The sequence below is a fragment of the Heterodontus francisci genome, chromosome 2 (assembly GCF_036365525.1).
Source record: "Heterodontus francisci isolate sHetFra1 chromosome 2, sHetFra1.hap1, whole genome shotgun sequence".
Taxonomy (NCBI): domain Eukaryota; kingdom Metazoa; phylum Chordata; class Chondrichthyes; order Heterodontiformes; family Heterodontidae; genus Heterodontus; species Heterodontus francisci.
This window is the reverse complement of record NC_090372.1, coordinates 28,196,646-28,221,735: the sequence shown is the minus strand read 5'-3', so window position 1 is coordinate 28,221,735 and position 25,090 is coordinate 28,196,646. Positions and strand designations below refer to the sequence as shown.

Sequence of the window (25,090 nt, the reverse complement as noted above, 5' to 3'; positions counted from 1 at the left end):
ATGTTGGCAATATATTTGCTCCCTAAAGGCATGATTTTAATCAAGTTTAGTGTTGCCAACTCTAGTTAGACATAGTCCTGGAGCTTTCACCACATGACCATCTGCCTCCAACTGCTTCGCTTCCATGCTCTTCTACAATTGGTTGTCTGAAACTCCACCTTCCCACAGCAGTCACAAAGCAAACAAACACTTCATGGCCTGAATGGATGATCAAACAACTTTTTTCCCATCTCCAATATTTTTATAACTACTCAGCAAAAAGTGTCTTGTAATGCTCTGTATGATTTGTCTCCTGTGGTCACGTATGGCAGTGTCCTAGAGATTAATTTTCAATTCCTAGAGACTCTGGGACAAACCTGGAGAGTCGGCACCCTTACATGAGTCATGCATTGCAAGGTGCTGGTTCTCACGGTGGTAATACTACCTGCTCACGCAGGTTGGCTTTGCTCCCTCTGTATGTTTTCGCAAGAAACTACAGAATGCCTCTAAAGTTGACCGGCACTGTTCAGAAAATACTTTGCACAAATAGAGAGCCTGCTTGCCATTGCTGGCCTAAAAGACAATCAAAAATTTCACAATGCTAACTTTTCATCACCATTCATGTCCATTGACTCATGTAACAGCAACAACTTGCATTTTTATAGTGCCTTTAATGTAGTTAAGATGGCCCAAGGCACTTCACAGGAGCGTAAAAAGACAGAAATTGCCATCGAGCCAAAGAAGGAGATATTAAGGACAGGTGACCAAAATCTTGGTCAACTACGTAGGTTTTAAGGAGTATCCTAAAGGAGGAGGGTGAGGCGGGGAGTTTTAGGGAGGGAGTTCCATGGCTGATCTGTACTTCAACTCCATTTACCTGCCTTAGCTCCATATCTCTTGATATCCTTATCTTACGAAAATAACTTTCAGGTTCATCTAACAGGTCCCTGATCTGTCTATATGTTCTGAAGGAACAGGTAAAGAACATTGTCAAATTGAATTGACTGCACCACTGCGGTAATATGAAATATTGGCACTGGTATAGCAGAATAGAAACTGTGTATACTGTTAATATAGTGAGTTTAGATGATCTCATCGAATTTCCTCATTGGGCACTGAAGTGGAAACAAGAACACAAGAAATAGGAAGAGAAGTAGACCATATGGCCCATCAAGCCTGCTCCGCCATTCAATATGATCATGGCTGATCTTGGGCTTCAATTCCATTTTCCTGCCTGCTCCCCATATCCCTTGATTCCCTGTGTGACCAAAAATCTATCTATCCCAGACTTAAATGTATTCAATGATGGAGCATCCACAACCCTCTGGGGTATAGAATTGCAAAGAAGAAATCTTACAATAAGAGGCCACATGATGCTTGTGTGGAAAATAGCAAAATGTCAAACTGTCTACTGGTGGGTGCTATCCTGGGATTGAAGCTGAGACATAGGCCTGGAATTTCCTCAGAGCTGATCCTGCTTTGCTGGCATAGCTTTGCTGGAGACCCATTTCTAATTGTAAACAGGGTTTCTGCCACACTCCTGGAGGTAACAGCTCCGGGAAATGTGCAGCCATGATGTCAGGCAGAGCAGAGGAAGCTTGTTCTGCATCTAACCATGTTATACTTAACCTGTGAGTGCCAGATGTTGGCACTGAGCAGAAGTAGTCCCTGTCCAGCACCAATACCCTGGGTTGGTGAGCCCAAATAACTCATGCATATTTCACAAAAAAGTACATTTTTAATGTTTAAAAACAAAATTGGCCCACTTATTTAAAGTATGTAATGGTAATGATGAATACTGATGTGCAGAGACACTAATTAGGCAGTGTGAACTTCAGAACTTGTGTACAGCTCAGTTTAGACCTCCGCACTGTCAAGTGGCATGAGGCAAAGCAGAGTTCTGGAACTCTCATTACAGTAGCTCCACCACCCACCCCCCCCCCCCTCCCCCACCACTCCCGGGCCCCTCTCCCAATATACATAGGTCTTGTCGTTCATTTCTATGCAATTAGAGTCTCGGAAATGATGAGCACCTACATTCTACTAGGTCTCTTCAATCTTCTCTCTCTTTTTTTTACTTCCTTTCTTGCAGTCTTGATTGTTCCAATGATCTTCTGGCCAGCCTCCCATCTTCCATCCTGCATAAATTTGAACTTATCCAAAACTGTACTGCCCATATCCTAGCTCACACCAAGCGAGTCCTCAAAAACATATTGTGATGACTCGGTGAAAAAGGCATCTAGGGATCCCTCTCAGCCTTCACCTGGAGGCTTACTGTATCAGGAATCCCCCTTGGTGAATCCTTGTTCACTGCTTTCCAATTATAAGACAAAGAAATGAGCACAAACAGGCTTCCTCAGGTTTAAAGAAGAAAAGTGAAATTTATTAAAACTTAAACTCTAATTCAGTTACCACCTACGGATACATGCCACTCCCCATGCTAGCATGCATATGTGATACACACATGCAAATAGTGACAGAAAAGAGTGGAAGAAAAATAAAGTAGAGAGGTTTGAGGCAATATCTGAAGAGTTTCTTGTTACTGTGCTTCAAGCTCACAGTAGAGTCCTTGCTTGTAGGTAATTCTTGCTTTTCGTTGTGGCCCAGTATTCTTCTTAAACTTCGTTTTATTGAAAGGAACTTTTCTCTCTTGGGGTTCCTGTGTCTTTAGTGGATTCCAAAGCTGGTGGAAACGAGATGAGGAGAGAGATGTTCTCAATCCAGGAACAAGGAGCTTTCTGCCTTCTTTATACATGAATAGGAAGGGAATAGAGGGATATGGGCCCCGGAAGTGCAGAAGGTGTTAGTTTAGGCAGGCATCAAGATCGGCTCAGGCTTGGAGGGCCAAATGGCCTGTTCCTGTGCTGTACTGTTCTTAATATAAAAGCAAAATACTGCGGATGCTGGAAATCTGAAACAAAAACAAGAAATGCTGGATTCACTCAGCAGGTCTGGCAGCATCTGTGGAAAGAGAAGCAGAGTTAACGTTTCGGGTCAGTGACCCTTCTTCGGAACTCGGTACTGTTCTTTGTTCTTTTGTCAGTTCAAACTCTGTGGCAAGTTCAAATTCCTACAACAGACAGTTAATCATGTGACTCAACTGGTCTGACCACATCCGTTCTGTGTATTGGGAGTTGGGGTAGCTACTTTGTTCCAACACTGTCTGCTAGTATGCAAAAAATGTCTTTTCAGCCAGGGTCTTGGCAACCCCTTGTAATAGCCTTTCTCTTCTTCTGCAACAATTTCAAGTTTAATGTCCATGTGGTGAAATTAATGTGCCTCATTCTTGGCAGGTGGGGGCCTGCATGACAATATTAATAATGGAAGCACCTTCATAACACCAAGTACAGATTGCCCATCACCTCTGTCCTCGCTGACCTATTTTGACTCCTGTTCTGGTAATGACTTGATTTAAGAATTCTCATCCATCTTTTCAAATCACTCCACCCTTCCCTAACTCTGTAATCTGCTTCAACCCTCCAAGAACTCTGCCTGCCTCCAACTTTGGCCTCTTATCCATCTGCCAGTTCCTTCACTCCACCTTTGACAGCCATGCCTTCAGCCATCTAGGCCCTAAACTATGGGAATATCTCCATAAACCTTTCTGTCCCTCCACCTCTCTCTCCTCTTTAAGATCATTCGTAAAACCTACCTCTTTTACCAAGCTTACCACCTGTCCGAATGTTTCCTCTGGCTCGGTGTAAGTTTTTTTGTCTGGTAACGCTCCAGTGGAGTGCCTTTGGACATTTTTATTACATCATTATGAATGCAAGTTGGTGGTGTTTTCTATTTTCAACTATCTTGAATTTAAGGGACTCTGCACTTTGTGGCCAAGCCTCCCTTATAAAAGCATGATGAAGCAAATTGAATTAAAATGCATGACTGTGTCACTTGACACGAATATAGTGGACAACTCTTCTGAATTTTCTCCTTCCCTCAAGGGAAAAAAGCCTGTGAGGCATTTTTACATGAAAGAATGCCTGTGACAAGAAGCATCAGTTATATTATCAGTAAATGATTTGATTTTAAGTGGAAGAATCCTTTTTCACAGCACTGTTGATTTACTGGCCATGTCTTGGAACAAGGATTGTGTAGGAATAATCCATTTCAACCAGAAACAAAATCCCATACAGTGTGTTTTGCCTTAATTAGTTCACACATATGAATATGATGTCTGGTTTTCCAATGGGTTGGGAAGCTTCCCTGTTACACTAGGGCAGCAGTGAAGCAAGTTCACTGTGCGGAAGGATGCGGAACAATCATGGAAACAATTGCCTATGCTACTAGTTGATGACAGATAGGGTACAAGAAATAAACCCTACTCTCCCCATTTACTGGCTTTCTGCATGGGAGTTTTCGTTCTATTGGACTGAATTTTACGTTGGGGGACGAGAACTGGCCACTGTTGTAAAGTCGGTGACGAACCCGCTTCCACCTAGCCTGGGGATCCATCCCGCATTTTACGGGTCTCCGGGCTTTAAATGTTCTGAGACGGGACTTCCACCCACTTGAGGGAGGAAGTCCCGCCTCATTGAGCTGCCAGCCAATCAGCGGGCCGGCAGCTCTTAGTCCCAGCAGTGCCACCAGGAGCAGTGCCCACTGCTGGGACTGCAGCCTAGCCGAGGACATGGAGCAAGGAGTTCAGGTAAGTTTGGGTTGCCTCGTCGGGCCATGGCGAGGCAAGGATGATTGTGTGGGGGGAAGGGAGCATCTTGGGGCCCTGTGGGTAGTTGGGAAGTGGGGGCGGCCCTCAATCGGGCCCGATTGTCAGGACTCACCCCCGGGGCACTGAGAGGCCGCCAGCTTTTCCCGGGCAGCCTTCCCTGGCTCCAGGACACCCGCTTGCCACGTATAAAATCCACATGGAGGCAGGCGAAGGCCCTTAAGTGACCATTAATTGGTAATTTTGGCAACCTTGATTGGCCTGGGTGTGCAGCCCATTTTTCGTCCCCCTGCCCTACGTAAAGTGGGGCCGAGGCGGGTGCAGGTTGGGAAGACCTCCTGGAGCTTCTCTCTCCATTTTACACCACCCAGCCCCCCCCCCCCACACTCCACCACCATCCGGCTTGTTGGGGAGGCGTAAAATTCTGGCCATTGTCTCAGAGGAAGCGGATGCGAAAATTTGAAAAGAAGATAACTGTTCACCTGCGGATTAAGTTTCTCTACTGTTTGTTTTTGGATTAATGGGCACAGTCTGGAATTCATGTGACTGTTCCATTCAGTAGCTCTGTGTGGATCACTGCATGTAGGAGGAAGACTGTAGAATGTTGGGTGGAATAAAAGAGAACAAGTGAAGACCTTAATAACACTGGTACAATAGAGAGATGTAAGACCCAAGGGGTTTTTGTTACACAGCATGAGGGGATAAGTAGTTAGTGTTTCCAATGTTTCTTGTACTTTATAACAAAATAATAAATGTTTTGTTTCCCTTTGGAACTATGAGCCCATGCCATCATGTATCTAGGATCGACAGCTGGTGACCTGCTCCTAGCCCTTTGTGAAAGATGTGATCTAATTGAGGTACTTAAGATGATTAAAGTATTTGATAGGTAGATAGAAAGAGACTCTTTCCTCTTGTGGGGAGTCCAGAATAAGAAAGCATAGGCTTAAAATTAGAGCTATGCTGTTCAGGAGTGATGTTAGGAAGCACTTCTTCACACAAAAGGGAGAGGAGATCAGGAACTCTCTCAAAAAGCAGTTGAGTGTAAAATTTCAAAATGGAGAATGATAAATTTTTGTTAGGCAAGATTATTAAGGGTTACAGAATCAAGACATGTAGATGGAATTAAGATATGGATCGGCCATGATCTGATTGAATGGCAGAATGGGCTCAAGGGGCTGAATGGCCTACTCCTGTTCCTATGCTGCCATATTATCCACAGCAGGAGAGCAGAGATTGAGAAGCCAATGAACAGGGACATGAGGGAGTGAACCCACATTCTACAATGGGTACAATATATTTTTCATATTTTGTTTATGAAAACCTGATGTATAAGGCTGCCATAAATTCCTTCAGGCTGTGATAAAGATGAGTGACTTCAGTTGTGTGGAGAGATTGAAGAAGCTGTGATTTTTCTCTTTAGCGCCCAGAAGGTTAGGGGCAGCTTAAATAGAGATATTTAAAATTATGAAGGGTTTTGGTAGTGTAAATAAGGAGAAACTGTTTCCACTGGAAGGGTTAAATGGAAAAGGTTGTATGGGTGCTATTGGTTCTGTAGTTGGCTTGATGTTGAAAGATGGCGGATGGTGAAAGCAAAATGATTCAGTTATGTTCTTTCAGCTGTAAGGTTTTTTAAAATCTACTATACTCATAATTATCCATCTTATTTAGTAGCCCAGAAAGTGCATTCAGAAGCCTGAGTGCATGTTTAATGCATTAAATCTGCCACGTACACATTTATATTGTCTTCCCTGATGGAAGGGGAAATGAAGGCAAAAGAAAGGCGAGGTGCAGTCACAATACATTTCTTGAAGGTTAAAAACTATTAGTTAAAAATGTCTCCGTTAGAACCACAGTAAAGAATGAAATTGTCGAGTCTCAACGTGAGAACAGCTGCTATCAACAATCAAACATTGACACAGAAGATCTCAAGGACAACGGTGAATTGCCATGGTTACGTACAGTGAGAATTTTCATTGCTAAATTTCAGTGCAAGTTTTTGTGAATAAATCTTTTGTAAAAGTCACCTTAACGGTTCCGTCTTCCACCTTCAGATTTCAAATCCCATTAGCGAGATGAGAGACTAAATTCCAGTCACTGGAGCACTCCACATTGATTGCTCAGTTATCTCTATGGCTTTTTGATAACATTCCATCATGCTGAGCTGTTTTTGCTCATGTTACTGTTAATAAATGCGTTGGTTTATTTTCACTGTTAAGTTCTATTCTACCCTACTCCTCCTCACCTCTTTCCTCCTCAGTGTCAACCGTAGCCCTCTATCCTCTGAGTCAGGAGGTCGTGGGTTCAAGCCCCACTCCAGAGACTTGAGCATAAAATCTAAGCTGACACTTCAGTGCACTACTGAGGGAGGGCTGCAGTATCGGAGATGCTGTCTTTTGAATGAGACATTAAAGTAGGAGTCACTCAGGTAGATGTAAATGACCTCCAGCACTATTTCAAAGAAGAACAGGGGAGTTCTCCCGATATCCTGGCCAATACTAATCCCTCAAACAACACCGAAAACTGGTCATCATCTTATTGCTGTTTGTGGGACCTAATTGTGTGCAAATTGCCCTGTTTCCTTTGGGATATCCTGTGATGCGATATAAATGCAAGTTTGTTCTTTCTTTTCTCTCCCCATCTCCAATTTCTCCTTGAAGGCTTTGGCCACGATGGGGTATAGTTCCGCAGGCACTGGCACCATTTTCATATGTCACCTAAGTGATCATTCTTCATATGTGAACCTGGGCATGGGAGTGTTGGCAGGCTATTTGACCAAGGGAGGCAACACACAGAGAGGAAAAATGTGTGTGTTTATCTTCCAATTTCCTGGCAACAGAAATTCTATTCTAACATTGACCTTGAAATATTTAACTCTACCTTCTTAAAGGGGAATTTCAGTGAGTTCTGAAAACTGATCATCCATTCAATCCCTCCTTCTAAAAGGCATAATAAACTAATTATTTCCAAATTCTACTTAATTAAGCCTATTATACCTATATTCCATCACAGGTTTACCCCACTTGCCTCACAAGCGTATCATGTCCTCCACCCCTTGAGAATCCAGTAAGGAGGCATGACACTTCACGAGTCCATCAGAATAGAAGCCAGTTCTATGGCAACATGAAATCTCTCTCATTACCACAACACTCCCAAGGGGTTTAACACTTTAGCCGATCAATGAACCTGGAGGAAGTTAATGCTGTGTAGTTAAATACAGCCGAGAGCTGTGGTTTGCTAATTAGTTGTTCTGGGAATTAATTTGACCTAAGGGTTTTTTAAATGTATGTTATCAAAAACATTTTGTTCTCTATAATTGACTTGTACAAAGACAGATTCTTTTGCACTATTTAAATGACACACGAGTCATTTGCACCATTTAAATGTGTCATGTGACATTTGCATTATTTCAATGTGTCGTGAGTCATTTGCACTATTTAAATATGCCATGTGTCATTAGCATTATTTAAATGTAATGTGACATTTCCATTATTTAAATGTTTTGCAAGTCATTTGCACTATTTAAATGTGCCACATGTCATTTGCATTATTTAATATATGGCGAGTCATTTGTACTATTTAAATGGACCACATGTCACTCGCAGTATTTAAAGGTATCACATGCTCTGAGTAATGATCATACAAGATATTCAGGCATAATAGAGGTTTCACCAGCAGACAGTATCTGTTATTAAGTAAACAAGTTTTGATGCCTGTTAGACAACACAGATAACTAAAAGTGCATTGCATTACCAGCTGTGAATGCTCCCTGTAGTCATTCATTATTTTGTCAAAGTGCTGGAATGTAAACACACAATGGCACCATATTTTCTTTTCCTCCTCTTCTTTTTGCCTCTTGCTGGGACACCATTCCACAGGCACTTGCTGCCTTCTGTTATCCAAATAAGCGGGCATTATCATTTGCAAGACATTCTGGCATTTGTTAGCAGTCTATTAAAATTCACATCCTTGTTTTCAAATCCCTCTGTGGCCTCACCCTCCCTATCACTGTAACCTCCTCTATCCCTACAACCATCATAGATCGCTGTGTTCCTCCAATTCTAGCCCCTTGTCCATCCCCCTTGTCCTTCATCCATGTCCTATTTCCTTCACCCCACCATTGGCAGCTGTGTCTTCAGCTGCATAGGCCATAAGCTCTGGAATTGCCTCTCTGCCTCTCGCTCCTCCTTGAAGATGATTTCTAAAACATATCTGTTTGACCAAGCTTTTGGTCACCTGTCCTAATGTCTGTTCTTTGTCTTATGATGCTTCTGCACCTTGGGACATTTTACTACCTTAATGGCACCGCATAAATACAGGTTGTTGTTTGATGCAAGTGGGAAAAATTTTTTTGAGCTGATCCCAGCGCTGTTCTCACCCAGTGTCCATATGTGTACTTCTACCAGGAGTCGATGGTGGCAAGTTGGGAACTGGAATCTGGCCAGTTTTCCTTTCCCTTATAAATGGATTCAGAGGCCGATTATAGATCTCTAACTGTGAGATCAGCTAATTCACTTCAGATTACCACATGCATTTTTAAGAGCTGCTTTCTCCAGTACTAGGTTTGATGCTATGCAGCCAGCAAGTTATTAATGTTGGTTTACTTCTCTCCTACTGTTGGCTATGATACCATGAGTGCCAGCTGCCCTAGAAAGTGAGTGCTAGTCGTCTGAGGCCATGGGGAGCAGCATCGCGGCCAAACCTCATTTTATTCTCAGGATGTGGGTATTGTGCATTTATTGCCTATCTTCAGTTGCCAGGCAAAGGTGTTTTTTACAGCTGAGTGGACTGTGTGGACAGTTTGGAGTCAAGCACGGAGGCCCAGATTTTATCTTGGTGACCGGGATCGCGACGTCCGGAACAAGCGACGCCGAGAATCCCACGTCATCTCTTCTGTGGGTGGCCCACTGAATCTAGTGCCAATTAGGCACTTAAATGGACAGTGGTGGGCCTTCCATAGGATCGAGGGCACCGGCAACGGAAGTTCCATCCTTGGAGAGCTGCCGGCCTCTGATTGGCTGGCAGTTCTTTGGCTGTGCAACGCCTCTGCAGATGGCTGCTGCCGGTGCAGCACTCACCCGAGGCCCAGGAGTGTTGCTGGTCCCAGGCCACAGGTAGGTCAGGACGGGAGAGGTCATACAGGGTGGGGGTCCCGGGGGAGGGGAAATGTAGGGGGGTCCGTAATAAGGACACCGGGGTGGCTCTCAGCGGGGCCTCCCTTCCCAATGCTGGGTCCCTCATTCAGGCACTAAGTGCCTTTTAATGAAGAACCCCCGCTCCAGAGCCATAAAGCAGCCCGCATGTTTTTTCCTGACATGCTTCCTGTGTGGCAATAGGGCTGTCCGCTGCATGGCTATTTGTGGCAGCAGCGGGATGTAGCCCTTAATCGGGCGTTAATTGCCCTGTTAAGGGCCTCAATTGGCAGCGGGGCGGGAAGGCCATTCACAAGCCTTTCCACCCCGGACTAAATTTTGGCGGAGGCGGGAAGGTCCACTCAGTTTTATGCTCTCCCCACCTCCAAACCCTCCACGGGGGTGAGCACAAATTCCCCCGTAGTGTGGCACTGGAATCACATGTCAGCCAGCCTTTTTAGGGGCATTAAGATCCTTTCCATGAAAAATAACCTGGCTTGCTAACAAAACTTCATGTTATTTATTCAGCTTAAAGCTACAAGTGGGCAGGTGTTGAACTCACACCTTCTGGTTCTGTACCATAACAACTGCACTACCGTGCTCCACTAAAGATGTCCTGAGCTAATACCCAAATGCGCTTTCAACAGGCGTCACTGGACAGTGATCAAGTGTGGGAACCCTGGGCTGATTTTCCCCTTCCCATTGTATTCACTCCTTTTAATCAACATTACAAAATGTTTAGGGTCTGTAATATGTGAATAAGGACTAATCATTAGTAACCAAACAAACTTCACGGTGCTATATTTTATATGTGCGTTCCAATCTGAATAGGCTTTCTCCCACGGATCAAAATATTCTGTGAACAATTAGTTTATAAACATCAGGTTCACAACATCTATTTATAACCCAAAACTTATAAAACAAAGCAGATCAATGAAGAGTATTTGAAGCTTTGAGATTTCAACATGCATTCCTTTTATTAAATTTAATTCTATCCCTATACAGCTGGACATTTTACTGCAAATATCTTTCATAGCAGCTGCTCAGATTTGATTAAAGTGAATTTACTCCTTCAGTGTACACCTTGCCTTTTTAAAACAAAGGGTTGGAAATTAGGCCTTTTCTGATTGATGGCTGGTCTTGGATGTCAAGACCAAAGACACAGCCTTCACAGTAAAGTCAATATTGGCATTTAGTGCATTAGTCAAATGAATCACTAATAGAAAAGATGTTCCAAAGTGCTTTACAGCCAATGAAGTATTAAGTCAAGTCAGTGTTGTAATATAGGGAATGTGATGCCTATGATAGTCACCAGATAATTTGTTTTTAGGTGTTGGTTGATGGCTAAAGTATGCCCAGAACACCAGAGAGAATTCCTCTGCTCATCTTTGAAATAGTGCCATGGAATCTTTTGCATCCACTTGAGGGGTAAACCAGGCCTCAGTTCAATGTCTCATCTGAAAGATTGCATCTCTGACAGTGCAGCATTCCCTCAGAACTGCACTGGAGTGTCAGCCTAGATTTTGCATGTAGGCCTCTGGAGTAGGACTTGAACCCACAATCTTCTGGCTTGCATGTGAGAGAGTTATCAACTGACCCATTGCTGACAAGGCAGAAGTACTTTGTTGGTTGTAAAGCATTTTGGGATGTTCCGAGGTTGTGATATGCACTATATAAATGCAAGGTCTTTCATTTTCTTTGTTTGGATCATGGCTGATTTGTACCTGAACTTGATTTGTTCATCTTTGATCCATATTCCTTGATATCGTTACCTCATAATAAACTCCATGGGCTGTCAGGGAGCCAAGAGCCCACTATAATTAAAGATGATTAAAAGGCAGAGCAATCCTTTTGAAGGTTTCTGCAGGTGTGATATGCATTCTGTTTTATTTTCTGACTGTGGATTGCTTAACAGGATTCTGACATTAATTTTGTGTCCCTTCTCATACCCCACCCTGTACATATATGTGGTGTTCCTTTTGCCTAGACCTGGTGAACCATTTCTGTGAGCAGGTCCTCAGTTTCTTGCTTTGTCCCTACTTTCCCACTGTAGCCCCGTCCTCCCCTGCTGTTGACTCCGTACCCTTGCAGCGCACGGGCAGCCAGAACACCGCGACCTACCAGAGGCCCAGCTATGCCACCGGCCCGGCAGCCAATTACGGAGACCCTTACCGGACACTGCAGTACTGTCCCTCAGTGGAATCGCCATACAGCAAGTCTGGACCAGCTATCCCACCCGAGGGCACCTTGGCACGATCACCTTCCATCGACAGCATTCAGAAGGATCCCAGGTGAGTGACAGCTTCTTTCATGTTATTATTTCCCCGGGAGAATGGTGTTAAGAAGAAGACTAGCTTTAGGGGGCAGAGAAAGGTTAACTGATCGGCACCCCCAACACCTTAAACATTCACTCCCTCCATCACCGACGCACAGTGGCAACAGTGTGTACTATGTACAAGATGCACTGCAGCAACTTGCCAAGGTTCTTTCGATAGCACCTTCCAAACCCGTGATCTCCACCACCTAGCAGGACAATGGCAGCAGATGCATGGGAACACCGCCACCTGCAAGTTCCTCTCCAAGTCGCACAGTATCCTGACATGGAACTATATCGCCGTTAGTTCATCGTCACTGGGTCAGAATTCTGGAGCCGCCTCAATCCCCACCATCCCCAACAGGACTGTGGGTGTACCCACACTACATAGACTGCAGCGGTTCAAGGCGGCAACTCACCACCACTTTCTCAAGGGCAATTAGGTATGGGCAATAAATGCTGGCCTTGTCAGCAATGCTCACATCCCGTGAATGAATAAAAACAATTACTATTTTTCCTTTCCTCCCTCATTTCAAAATCTTTCCTTTTTTTCTTTTTCACTTGCCTTGGAAGCTGACCACTCCAATGATAGCTTCTTCCAAAGCCATTTTTGAGTCTGCCACAAGGAGGTGCACTTGTGTAGTGTTGGTTTTTTCCAATCGTTGCTCCCTCTGAAGGAATTTTGCACCTTAGTCTCCTCCTTGCCACTCCAGATACAATGACTTCTGATTCTAGGAGCATCTAGGGCACAAACATGCGACTTTGCCTCAACTTGCTATTCTTGGTGAGTTGCCATTCTTGGACTGCAAGGTCCAAGATGATCTAGACCATGGACTGCCCCGAGACCTCCTTCAAAGCTACTCAACGATCAAGTGGCACTCACAGGTACTGCACTAAATTGACAATAAGTTTGCTGGTCTTGTCACGCCCTCAGTTGCCAGATCACACACTGGAAATTCAACAAGAACTGGTGAGGCTTGGTTCTAAACACCAGTGGGTACATGCAAGGGACCTGCTGCAAATCCTTCCACTGCCTAACCCCATTCAAGTGTGGATATCATACTGTGATTCTGCTACTGGGCCATCTCTGAAACAGCTCCTTTTTTAAGTTAACCTTTCTCTGTTGCTGAGGGTTTGCTGTCTTTGCTCACATCAATAGTAAGGGCTGAAGCTCTTTGGTTTCTGATCTTGAGTTCAGGCTTTACCAGTGCAAGGTGAATGTCTTTTTATTCAGAAGCATTAAGTGTATGATTTAAACTGTACCAATAACGCTGTGAAATCTTTGGAGCGTCCACCTAAAGGGCAAAGTTTCCACTTCAAAACGTTTTTCTTGTCTCTTGGTTTTGGCTCAGAATTCAGTGCTGTCACTTCTTTTCAAGTCAAGTGCCTGTGAAAAGGCATTGAATAAGGCGTGCATGGAATAGATTTGGATGCTGTTCAGGAAAGTTCCAGACTGTTCTGTAATGCCTATTAAGTTTCTGTCTGGATGCACACAATGTCCTCCTTGGGTTTTCCTTCAAGTTGGTTATTACTGTCAAGGGGACAAACATTATTGCAGCGACATACTGTCTGGATTCATCAATAAGAACCACTTTTGGTTCAGGTTGGTTCGTGTTACATCCTTTTGATAAATTATTGAAGTCACTGAAGAGGTTTTTTCCCCCTGTGATGTGTTTGGAGGGGGGTGGGTAGTGGCCTAAAACTGAAATCTTGCAAGATTCTCTTGCAAGGGGGTGAGGAATCTGAAGCTTTAACTCTTGACCTGGATTTGCATTCACCCTACTTGGTTAGTGCTTTAAAAAATGTATCTGCAGCTTTGATAACAAGCCATACACCAGCCTAGTTTACTTTGCTTTGTAGTTGAGATGAATTCCTGTTTTTGTGAAGATGATTTCATTTTTGCTGGGGGAGTGGGGGAAGAAATCTTGGCACATCGGTTTTGAAGACTTTTTTTTTATCATTTTTTCTTTTCCATGCAATGCAAGAGTTGAAAGCTATCAGGAAAAAAAATCAAATGAAGACAGCAGTACATTGTGAAATGTTGCATCCTTTTGTATCTGCTGGAACACTACACTTGAATATTTTATAGGCTTCCAAACAAATCCCTCTCGCTCATTGCTGTGGTAGTCTGTAACGTTTCTTGACTGCACTGAGCTCCCAGGTCTTCTCCCTCCATATCTGTATTTTTTTGAATCCCAAAACCTCCTATGTGAAATAAGAATTCATTTTAATTTGATATTAAAATTCAGCAACTGTTCCATCAGTGTGAACGGAGTTTGAGATGAGGGAGTGTGTGGCAGTTCAGCGGTCATTTCTTAATGGTGCAATACAGAATCATTGGGCGTTCACTGCACTAAACTGCAGCATGCACAATAGGTACAGCCCTTCCCAAGTTAGTATAGGGTTTTCAACCCTCCAGCATTGTACTGGAGTCTTCAGGAATTAAATATTAATCTCCTGGATGTTGCTGCGAGCAACCCAGGAGGACAATCATAGGGGCAGTAAAAAAAAAATTGAGCTTTATTTATTCTTATTGAACACTTTTTGCTTATTAGTTATAACTATATTGGAGATATGAAAAAGGCTGTTTGACTGGGTGGAGCGGTTGAAGGCAGAAGGTCATGTAACAAAACTTCCAGGAATGCGTCCAACCAGATTTGGCAACCCTACATACTTTTTTATTTATTCTTTCACAGGATCTGGGTGTCACTGGCAAAGTCAGCATTTATTGCCCATCCCTAATTGCCCTAAACGGTGAGCCGTTATCTTCAATTGCTGTAGTCTGTGTGGTGAAGGGTACTCCCAGAATGCTGTTAAGTAGGGTGTTCCAGGATATTGACCAAGCAACAATGAAGGATCGGCGATTTATTTCCAAGTGAGGATGGTGTGTGACTTGGTGGAGAGCTTGCAGGTGACAGTGTTCCCATGCTTCTGCTGCTCTTGCCCTTCTAGGTGATGGAGGTCACAGGTTTGGGAGGTGCTGTTGAAGGAGGTTTGGCGAGTTGCTTTAGTGCACCTTGTAGATGGCACATACTGCAGCCATGGTGCACTGGTGGTGGAGGGAGTGAATATCTAAGGTGGTGGATGGGGGTTGCAATCAAATATCTTGGATAGTGTTGACCTTCTTGAGTGTTGTTGGAGTTGCACTCATTAATGTACTTTAAGGAAGGAAATGTGCCATCCTTACCTGATCTGACCTAAATGTGACTTCAGACCTACAGCAATGTGGTTGACTCTTAATTGCCTTCTGAAATGGCCTAGCAAGCCACTGAGTTGTATCAAACTGCTACGCAAGCTAAAAGAAGAATAAAACCAGATGGACCATCCAGCATGGACCTAGGCACAGGACATGACAAAAGCAAACCCAGCCCAGTCAACCCTGCAAAGTCCTCCTCACTAACATATGGGGGCTTGTGCCAAAATTGGGAGAGCTGTCCACAGACTAGTCAAGCAACAGCCTGACATAGTCATAGTCATACTGATAGAATCATACCTTTCAGCCAATATCCCAAACTCCTCCAGCACTGTCCCTGAGTAGGTAATGTCCCACTGACCCGCCTGAGTTGGCGGCATGGTGGTATACAGTGATGAGGGTGTGGCCCTGGGGTCTTCAACATTAACTCCAGACCCCACGAAGTCTCATGCAATCAGGTCATACATGGGCAAGGAAACCTCCTGCTGATTACCAACCACATACAGCCCTCTGCCAGCCAATGAATCAGTACTCCTCCAAGTTGAGCACCACATGGAAGAAGCACTGAGGTAGCAAGGGGTGAGTGATATCAGTGTCCATCACCAAGAGTGGCTTGGTAACACCACTACTGACCAAGCTGGCTGAGTCCTAAAGGACATACCATCTGCCAGACTGGGTTTGCGGCAGGTGGTGAGAGAACCAACAAGAAGGAAAAACATACTTGACCTCATCCTCACAGCATTTGACCATGACAGTGTAGGTAGGATAGATTCAGAACAGATCTACAAGCTCAAAACCGAACATCCATGAGGCACATTGGCCCATCAACAATGTTCGCTCTAAGCTGCGTGGCCGAGCAGCAATTGGCTGCGCACAAGTTGGCCCCTTTAAGTTACCGCACATGCGTGGCTGCACAAAAAAATCTTACAGGGCCTATGCACTTAAACAAATCCCCATGCACTACAAAAAAAAAATTAAAGGGTATGTTGACCATAAGCAGCAACAGAATTGTATTTCACCACAATCTGTAACCATATGGTCCAGCATTAAAGGCCTGCTACCCAACCCGAACCTGACAGAACCCAACGACATGCATCGGGTTTGGGTCGGGTCAAGGCCCTCTTCCGGGTCCGGCCTTTGGGCGCGGGTCGGGCTGGGTCCAGGTTGGGCCGGACACGCACGGTAAGTGCTCTGCTGGTAAGTATTAAAAATAAAAAACTTACCTAAGCTGGGAGTCTGGGATAAAACTGAGTGTGCACAGTGAGTGAGGGACGTCACTGTGACGTCATCATGCATGCACTGCAGCTTCGTGGAGCTTCCCAGTCGGAAGGTAAGTAAAGGGAACCCTCTTCTGGGTCCGGCTTTCGGGCTCGGGTCGGGTCGGGCCTGGGGTGAAATTGGAGGGGCTCATGTCTGCTGTGGATCGGTCGGGTTCGGGTCGGGTTCTTTTTCCTGACCTGAGCAGGCCTTTATTCAGTATATTCCGCGCTCCACTACTACCATCGAGCCAAGGAATCAACCCTGGTTCAATGAGGAGTTTAGGAGAGTGTCATGAAAACCACACCTGCCAAAGTGAGACATGTTGGTTTCGTCATACGGAACATTCATTTTGAACTGTTGCTGGACTGGGAAAAAATGGCTTGGTTTAAAAGACCACTGAAACATGGCTGCACATTTTGCATTCTAAAAGACAGTTGAAAAATAAAGGCAATGGGAACTGCTCACTGATTCAATTAACAAAGATTGGTGTAGGCAACAGTGATCCACATCTTGTCTGTGTAAGAGACGGCACAACACTCCCGCACCGAGGGCTTTGATATCCACAAACCGCAGGAGCGGTTGTTCCAAGTAAGAAGTTAGTCACATGACTAGCCTGCTGGCCAACTTGGAGTTTTGAATTGTGCTCACAGAACAGTTGGAAAAGTGACTGAAATTTAAAGACAACTGAGAAGGAAGGTCTCTCCCTTTCTCTCACTCATGAAGTTCCAAGGGATCCACTGAAGTCACTCAAACCTCAAGACAGGAGTCTTCTGTAGCTAAACAAGTTTGAAAGTATGCACTGGGCCCCAACAAGAACTGCAAGACAACTGCAATCAAAGACTTTACAGCTCTGCAGTCCTGCCACATCCAATTATGAATGTTGATGGACAGTTAAATGACTAATGGGAGGAGAAGGCTCCATGAAAATTCCCATTCCCACTGATGGCAGGGAACAGCACTTGAGTGCAAAAGACGAAGCGCAAGAGTTCAGCCAGAATTGCTGAGCAGATGACCCATCTCACCTTCCTCCTGAGAACCTCAACATCATAAATGTCAGTCTTCAGCCAATTTGATTCATTCCACGTGGCACAAAGAAATGGCTGAGCACACTGAAAGTAGCAAAGGCTATGGCCCCCGACAACATCCTGGCTGTTGTGCTGAAGACTTGTGCTCCAGAACTCGTCATGCCTCCAGTCAATCTGTTTCACTACAGTTACAACACTGACATCTACCTGACAAAGTGGAAAATTGCCCAGGTGTGTCCTGACCACAAAAAGCAGGGAAAATCCAATTGGGCCAGTTATTGCCCCAACAGTCTCCTGTCAATCATCAGCAAAGTTAAAGGCACTTAGTGCTTTATCAAGGCGCCTGCATCGGGAAGGCAGGGGCTCACTTAGAACCACCCCCCTTCCCTTGCTGCCAACCCCCCTACATCCCCCTCCCTCGTGACCCCGACCCCACGAAACCCCTCCCGCCCTGACTTACTGGTGGCCTGATTCCAGGGCCTTGGGTGTGTCCAGTACCGGCAGCAGCCATCATCTCCTTAGTGGCGCTGTTCAGTTAAAGAGCTGCCAGCCTCTGATTGGCCAGCAGCTGTCAGCAGCCGGGACCTCTGCCACCAGGGTCTCTGATCCGGGGAAGGCCTAATTGGCACTTGATCTGGTGAGCCCTCCCCAGAGGAGGCAACGCGGGTCTCTCCTGGCGTTTTGCCAGAGATCGAGACCCCCGGCTAAAATCCCGGCCAACGTGTCGTTGTTAGTGCTTTCTAACGGCACTTAGTCACCATTAACTTTCTCATTGCTAGTTATTTTGGGTTCCACCAGGATCACTCAGTTCCTTACAGCCCTGATTCAAACATGGACAAAAGAGTTGAATGCAGAGGAGAGGTAAGAGTGACTGCCCTAGACATCAAGGCAGCACTTGAATTCATGTAGTATGAAGAAGCCCTAGTAAAGTTGAAGTCAATGGGAATCGGGGAAAACTCTCCGCTGGCTAGAGTCATACCTAGCATAAAGGAAGATGATTGTGGTTGTTGCAGGCTAGTCATCTCAGCCTCAGGACATAACTGCAGGTATTCCTCAGGGTAATGTCCTAGGCCCAATCATCTTCAACTACCTCATCATTGACCTTCCCTCTGTTATAAGATCAGAAGTAGCAATATTTACTGATGGTTGCACAGTTTTCAGTTCCATTTGCAACTCCTCAAATATGAAGCAGTCGGTGCCTGCATGCAGCAAGACCTGGACAAAATTCAGGCTTGGGTGATAAGAGACAAGTAACATTTGTTCCACACAAGTACCAGGTAATCACCATCCCCAACAAGAAGGAGTCTAACCAGTTCCCTTGACATTCAATGGTATTACCACTGCTGAATTCCCCACCATCCACTTCCTGGGGTCACCATTGATCAGAAACATAACTGGACCAGCAATATAAATACTGTGGCCGCAAAAGCTAGTCAGAGGCTAGATATTCTGTGACAAATGGCTCACATAAATCTCCAGAGCCTTTTCATCATATAGATGGCACAAGTCAGGAGTGTGATGGAATACTCTTCATTTGGCTGGATGAGTGCCACTACAACAATATTCAAGAAGCTTGATTCCATTCAGGGCAAAGCAGCCTGCTTGATTGGCACCCCATCCACTAATGGCGCAAAGTGGCTACAGTGTATTATCTGCAAAATGCACTACAGCAACTCAGCAAGGCTTCTTCAACAGCATCTCTCAGACCTGTGACTTCTACTGCCTTGAAGGACAAGGGTAGCACGTACATGGGAGTACCACCATCTGCAAGTTCCCCTCCAAATCATGTATCTTCCTGACTTGGAACTATGTTGCCATCCCTTCATCGTCGCTGGGTCAAAATCCTGGAAGTTCCCATTTAACAGCACTGTGGGAGTACCTTCACCACGTGGACTGCAGCGGTTTAAGAAGGAGGCTCACCACCACCTTCTCAAGGGCAATAGAAATGGGCAATAAATACTGCTTTTGTCAACAACACCCACATCCCATGAACAAATTTTTAAAATGTTGTGCAACATCTTGACTTGGAAATATGTTACTATTTCTTCATCATTTCTGGATCAAACCCCTGCAGCTCCCTACTTAACAGCATTAGCTGACAGTGTCCTAGAGGTAGTAGTGTCTGCTGTCTTTACAGTAGCTGGTTTTAACTTGCAATCTGACTTTGGGTTTAGATGACCATAACCACTCAAATTTCCTGTATTCTCATGTAATCATTTTCATTCACTCCCACCTCATTTCTTTTCCACTCTGGACATCAATATATTCAAAATCTTGCAAAAGATGCACTTCCTATTTGAAAACCCTACTTCCTCTTGATACAATTTACAGCTACAACTTTCTGTCAACATTTATTGTTTAAATTGCTGTGTCACGACAGCCCATTAAATTTTGTTATGTAAATTGACATGTGTAGTTTTATACCCTGGCCACAATGTGACTCTGTGGAATAAGTTTCTGAAATCTCTCTCCCATTTTACCACCATTGATTAAATATGGGTAGCAGTCTGGTTAATTTACTAGTATATCAGACTAAAGTAATATACTTTATTCCCTTCAGTTTGCTTGCCTCCTTTCTAGAAAGTTCCACAGATATGGAAGAAAGACTTGCATTTCTATACTATGCTTTATGATCTCAGGATATTTTACAGCCAATGAAGTGTAGTCACTGTTGCAGGAAACGCGACATCCAATTTGCGCACGGCAAGGTCCCACAAACAGCAGTGAGGTACATGACTAGATAATCTATTTTCTTTTGGTGATGTTGGTTGAGGGATAAATATTGGCCAGGAATCCCATGTTTGGGCAAAAGTTTTGGGATTCTTTTAGCACCTGAGAGGGACGATGGATTCTCGGTTTAACATCTCCTCTAAAATACAGCACCTCCAACAGTGCAGCACTCAGTGGAGGTGTCAACTTGGATTAAGTGGTCAAGTCTATGGAATGGTACTTGAACCCATGATCTTCAGATTTAGAGGCAAGAATGCTACTCCTGAGCCACAGCTCACACACAGTGAAGCAAATGAAACACAGGCAGGGAGGGATGTGGATTACAGTGTGAATACCTCGTGTGTTTGTTCTGATTTAGTGCTTTGATGTGATTGTTCCAATCTGCAAGTATTTGAGATGATACACTTTCCACATTCATAAAATCATACACTTGTAGTATGCTCAAAGATGGTGCATCAAGTTACCAAAGAATATTAGAGAACCCATAATTAATCCCCTGCAGAATTCCACTTGAAAAATACTGAACAAAGTCAAGTTAAATTAACTCTTAAGACTGCCAGCATGTCCAAAAAATTTCTGTCTCCAGTGGCGCTGAAACAAACAGAGATAGTAACTGTTCAGAGTATTAAATAAAGATCCTTCAGCAGTTTAATGGGACCCATCTGTTCTGAAGCTCTGCATTAACTGGACGGTTCTATTACAGCACACTGTTAATGAGATTTTATAGTGATTTGACTGACTGGCCATTACAGTATTTAATCTAATTTCCTGGTTAGGATGATAACATTAAAATTATTGGATTTTTTTTCTCTCTTTCCTTTGTGAAGCACTTTAATTTAGCAAGCTGCTTAGTGTTGTGTTTAGTAGCCATATTCTGATCTCCATCTTTAATCCTGTTTTTTTTATTGCAACGGAGTACATTGATTTCTTTCCCTGGACACCCCTCCATATTTTGACAGTTTCCATTATTTGAGCAGAGAGCTGGGCAGTCCAAGATGTAAAGCAGAATAAAAAAAGACATAGCTTGCATTTATGAAGTACCTACTATGACCTCAGGATGTTCCAAAGCTCTTTAAAGGCAATTGAATGCTTTTGAAGTGTAATCACTTTAGTGAAACACAGCAGCCAATTTACACACAGTGATGTCTGACAAACAGCAATGTAATAATGACCAGGTAATTTATTTTGTCTTAGTGATGTTGGTTGAGGGATAAAAATTGGCCAGAACATCAGGGAGAACTAGAATGTATATATTATACAAAGGGAAGAATCAAGGGCACAAAGCAAAACAGTAGAAGCTGCTGCTTCCACTGGTATGTGGATGGTGTTGCTAGGCATTATTTTTTTTTGCCAGACATTACTGCGATTTTGCCCATACCACTATTGTTCAACTCATGAGGCCAGCTAACAAGAAGTATTTACATGCAGACTCATCACCCTCAGCACAGTCATTCTCATCTCAACTCTTCCTCCTGTGGTGCTTAGCAGTCTGCCCTGGCACACTCTCCACTACATTCCAACAACAGCAACTTGTAGTTATAGCACATAGTGCAAAGGTGCTTCACAAGAGTGTGATCAGACACCGAACCAGGCGACCAAACATTTAGGTAAAGAGTTAGGTTTTAAGCAGCATCTTAAATGAGAAGAGAGGTTTGGAGAGAGAATTTCAGAGTTTAGAATTATAAGTTGCACTGATAAAGTTGACATTTGTTCATGCTGTAGGGATGTCATTTAAGATTTAGAGAAAGTGGAGAATTAAGTTGAATTATTTCACATGAAAGGCAGTAGACAAAAGGATTAAATTACTGGGAAAAACCATTGAAGGAAACAGTATAGATGTGTTCAAGAAATGACTGAATGTGTTTCTGGGCAGGGAAAGTTACAGCAGATGAATATGGCAGGAAAGCAGGACTGTGGTTTTGAGATCAATCATTGAAGGGAAAGCGCAGGGGTCTGCAACTTATGGCTCTGGATCCGCATGCAGCTCTTTAACATCTCATTTGTGGTTCCCAACCTTTTCTAGTTGAATCGCATTAACATGAAAACAGTCTAAAAAAAATGAAGTCAAGAAAAGTAAGAGCTGTGTTTTTATTGTGAGGATAAAAGGCTAATCATCATGCTGCACTTTACAGTTTCAAATGATTATTGATTAATGAAAAACATCATAATTCTCCGAATAAACCTGATCAAGTGATGCAGGTACACCATGGTTATAGATAATGCCTTTAATTCGAGGAACAGGTTTTATGCTTGCGACCATTATTGTTTCTAATATAGTTGAGATGATAAATTATTTTGAATGTGCTATTAGAAGCTTTTTTTATCACAAGGATCAACAGCCAAAAAAATTGCCTTACTTCTATGCATCTTAAGTTAACGTTTGTTTTAAAGATGGCGTTACTGACAAAATTATTGTTCAAAAAAAGTCAAAAAGTGCAATAATTCAGATGTTCTGATGAAAGGTCACAGACCTGAAATGTTAACTCTGCTTCTCTCTCCACAGATGCCGCCTAACCTGCTGAGTATTTCCAGCACTTTTTGTTTTTATTTCAATCATTCAGCGTTAGGTGTATTTTAATTTTGATTTTCATTCTAGTAATACATAAATTCAACACAGGTATTTTATTTATTATAGATGCAAATTATGTATTCTACCAGAGACACTTGCCAATTTGCCAAGTATTTGGTTTAGAAATGCTGAATTTTCATCTTGGGGTTCCCAATAGGTTTTATTTTAAGCAATCTTTTTTTTTAAAAAAAGGCTCTTCGAGTAAAAAAGGTTGCAGACCCCTGGAACAGGCTGTTGGAGCTGCCTTCTTGAGAAATTCATCTATTCTTGTACTTCATCATTTTATTAATATCCTCTAACTTATAGCCAAATAGCAATTTGTTGACTAACCATTAACTCCACATCCTAATTCATTTAAGAGGGATAATTAGTTAATACAGTGTTCAGATAAAAGGCTTTTGGGGGGGTGGGGTTGGTTAAAACTGCTGCTTAAATATGTGTAGCTAATGAATATTAGTCATCGCACCACTTCTTCATTTCAGGTCAGTCGTTCAGTCAAGTTGCAGCTGCTTTTCTAGCCTTTCTGGCTTGACTGCTCCATTCTGCTGCCTCCTCCCTGCTGCTAGGTCTTTCAGTCAGCGAAGTGAGCTGGTAATGTTGTACACTGTTTGGGAAATCTTTTGGCAGGATTATGTCACAGTGCTCCTCCACCGTACCTGTTGTGATTTGGCACTTTCCTGTTGCTAATCCAGATTGCATCACAGTTCAATCCAATTATTGAATCAAGTTCTATCACAAAGCATTTCCATCCTGAATTTGCCATCATTGTTAAGTTTCCAGTGCAATGCCTTCTCACTTTTTGGCACAATACTCCAACCTGATACTGGCAGCTTTCTATTTACCCAAGCTGGATGTAATCACTCACTACAAACTGAAGTGCAGAGAGTTTTATTTTAAGATCTTTCTTTGTTAACAAGCGGCACTGTCTTCAGAAAAATAGTGTTTTTGGCAAATCTTCTTTGGTCTCAAACATGTAATGACATAAATTGTTCAAAGAGGAATTGGCACAAAGTGGGGAAAGGGTGAAGAGAAGCTTATGGCTGGCAAAATTGGAAATCTTGAATCAATGTTTTAATGATCTATTTTGAATTGAAAAAGTCACAAAGGATTACACAGGAAGTACAACATGAAAGAAAGCCATTTGACTCAACCAGTCCATGCTGTATCCTCCACACCAGTAGTAGTCCTGTTCCCATATCCCTTTACCCCCTTGCCTTCAGTTATCTTACTAACCTATTCTTAAATGTTGAGGTGGTCTCTGCTTCAATCACTAACTCCAGATTGGGGGTAATATAATAATATGGATTGAGAATTGGTTAACAGACAGAAAGCACAGTGTTGAAATAAACGGGCCATTCTCAGAAAGACAAGCTGTTACTAGTGGGCTACCACAAGGGTCAGTGCTAGGACCACAGCTGTTCACGATCTATATAAATGATTTGGATGTGGGGGCCAATTGTAATATTTCCAAATTTGCAGATGACAGAAAACTACATGGGAACATAAGTTATGAGGAAGATGCAAGGAGGCTTCAGCGGGATTTGGACACGCAAAGTGAATGGGCAAGAACGTGGCAGATGGAATATAATGTGAATAAGTGTGAGGTTATCCACTTTGGTAGAAAAAACTGAAAGAATATTTCTTAAATGATGAGAGATTAGGAAGTGTTGGTGTCCAAAGGGACCTGGGTGTCCTTGTTCATGAGTTACTAAAAGCTAGCATGCAGGTGCAGCAAGCGGTTAGGAAGGCAAATGGTATGTTGGCCTTCATCACAAGGGGATTTGAGTACAGGAATAAAGATGTCTTGCTGGAATTGTATAGACCCTTTGGTGAGACCACACCTGGAGTATTGTGTACAGTTTTGGTCTCCTTATCTAAACGAGGATATATTTGCCATAGAGGGAGTGCAACGGAGGTTCACCAGACTAATCCCTGGGATGGCAGGATTGTCTTATGAGGAGAGATTGAGGAAACTGGGCCTGTATTCTCTAGAGTTTGAAGCATGAGAAGTGATCTCATTGAAACTTAGAAAATTCTTACAGGGCTTGACAGGGTGGATGTAGATAGGATGTTTTCCCTGGCTGGTGAATCTAGAACCAGGGGACAGAATCTCAGAATAAGGGGCAGGCCATTTAAGACTGAGATGTGGAGGAATTTCTTCACTCAGAGGGTGGTGATTCTTTGGAATTCTCTACCCCAGAGGGCTGTAGAAGCTCAATCACTAAGCA

At 43.4% G+C, this 25,090-nt stretch overlaps 1 protein-coding gene across 3 annotated transcripts in view; it reads left to right on the top strand.

Annotated features, from left to right (window-relative positions):
• Window positions 1–25,090, top strand: part of LOC137383425 (catenin delta-2-like) — a 552,588-nt gene that overhangs the window by 234,670 nt on the left and 292,828 nt on the right. For all 3 annotated transcript variants that reach the window (XM_068056267.1, XM_068056277.1, XM_068056257.1), the window contains exon 8: window positions 11,825–12,062. In XM_068056267.1, coding sequence (XP_067912368.1) covers window positions 11,825–12,062 — 238 coding nt within the window. The remainder of the gene's footprint in view (window positions 1–11,824; window positions 12,063–25,090) is intronic.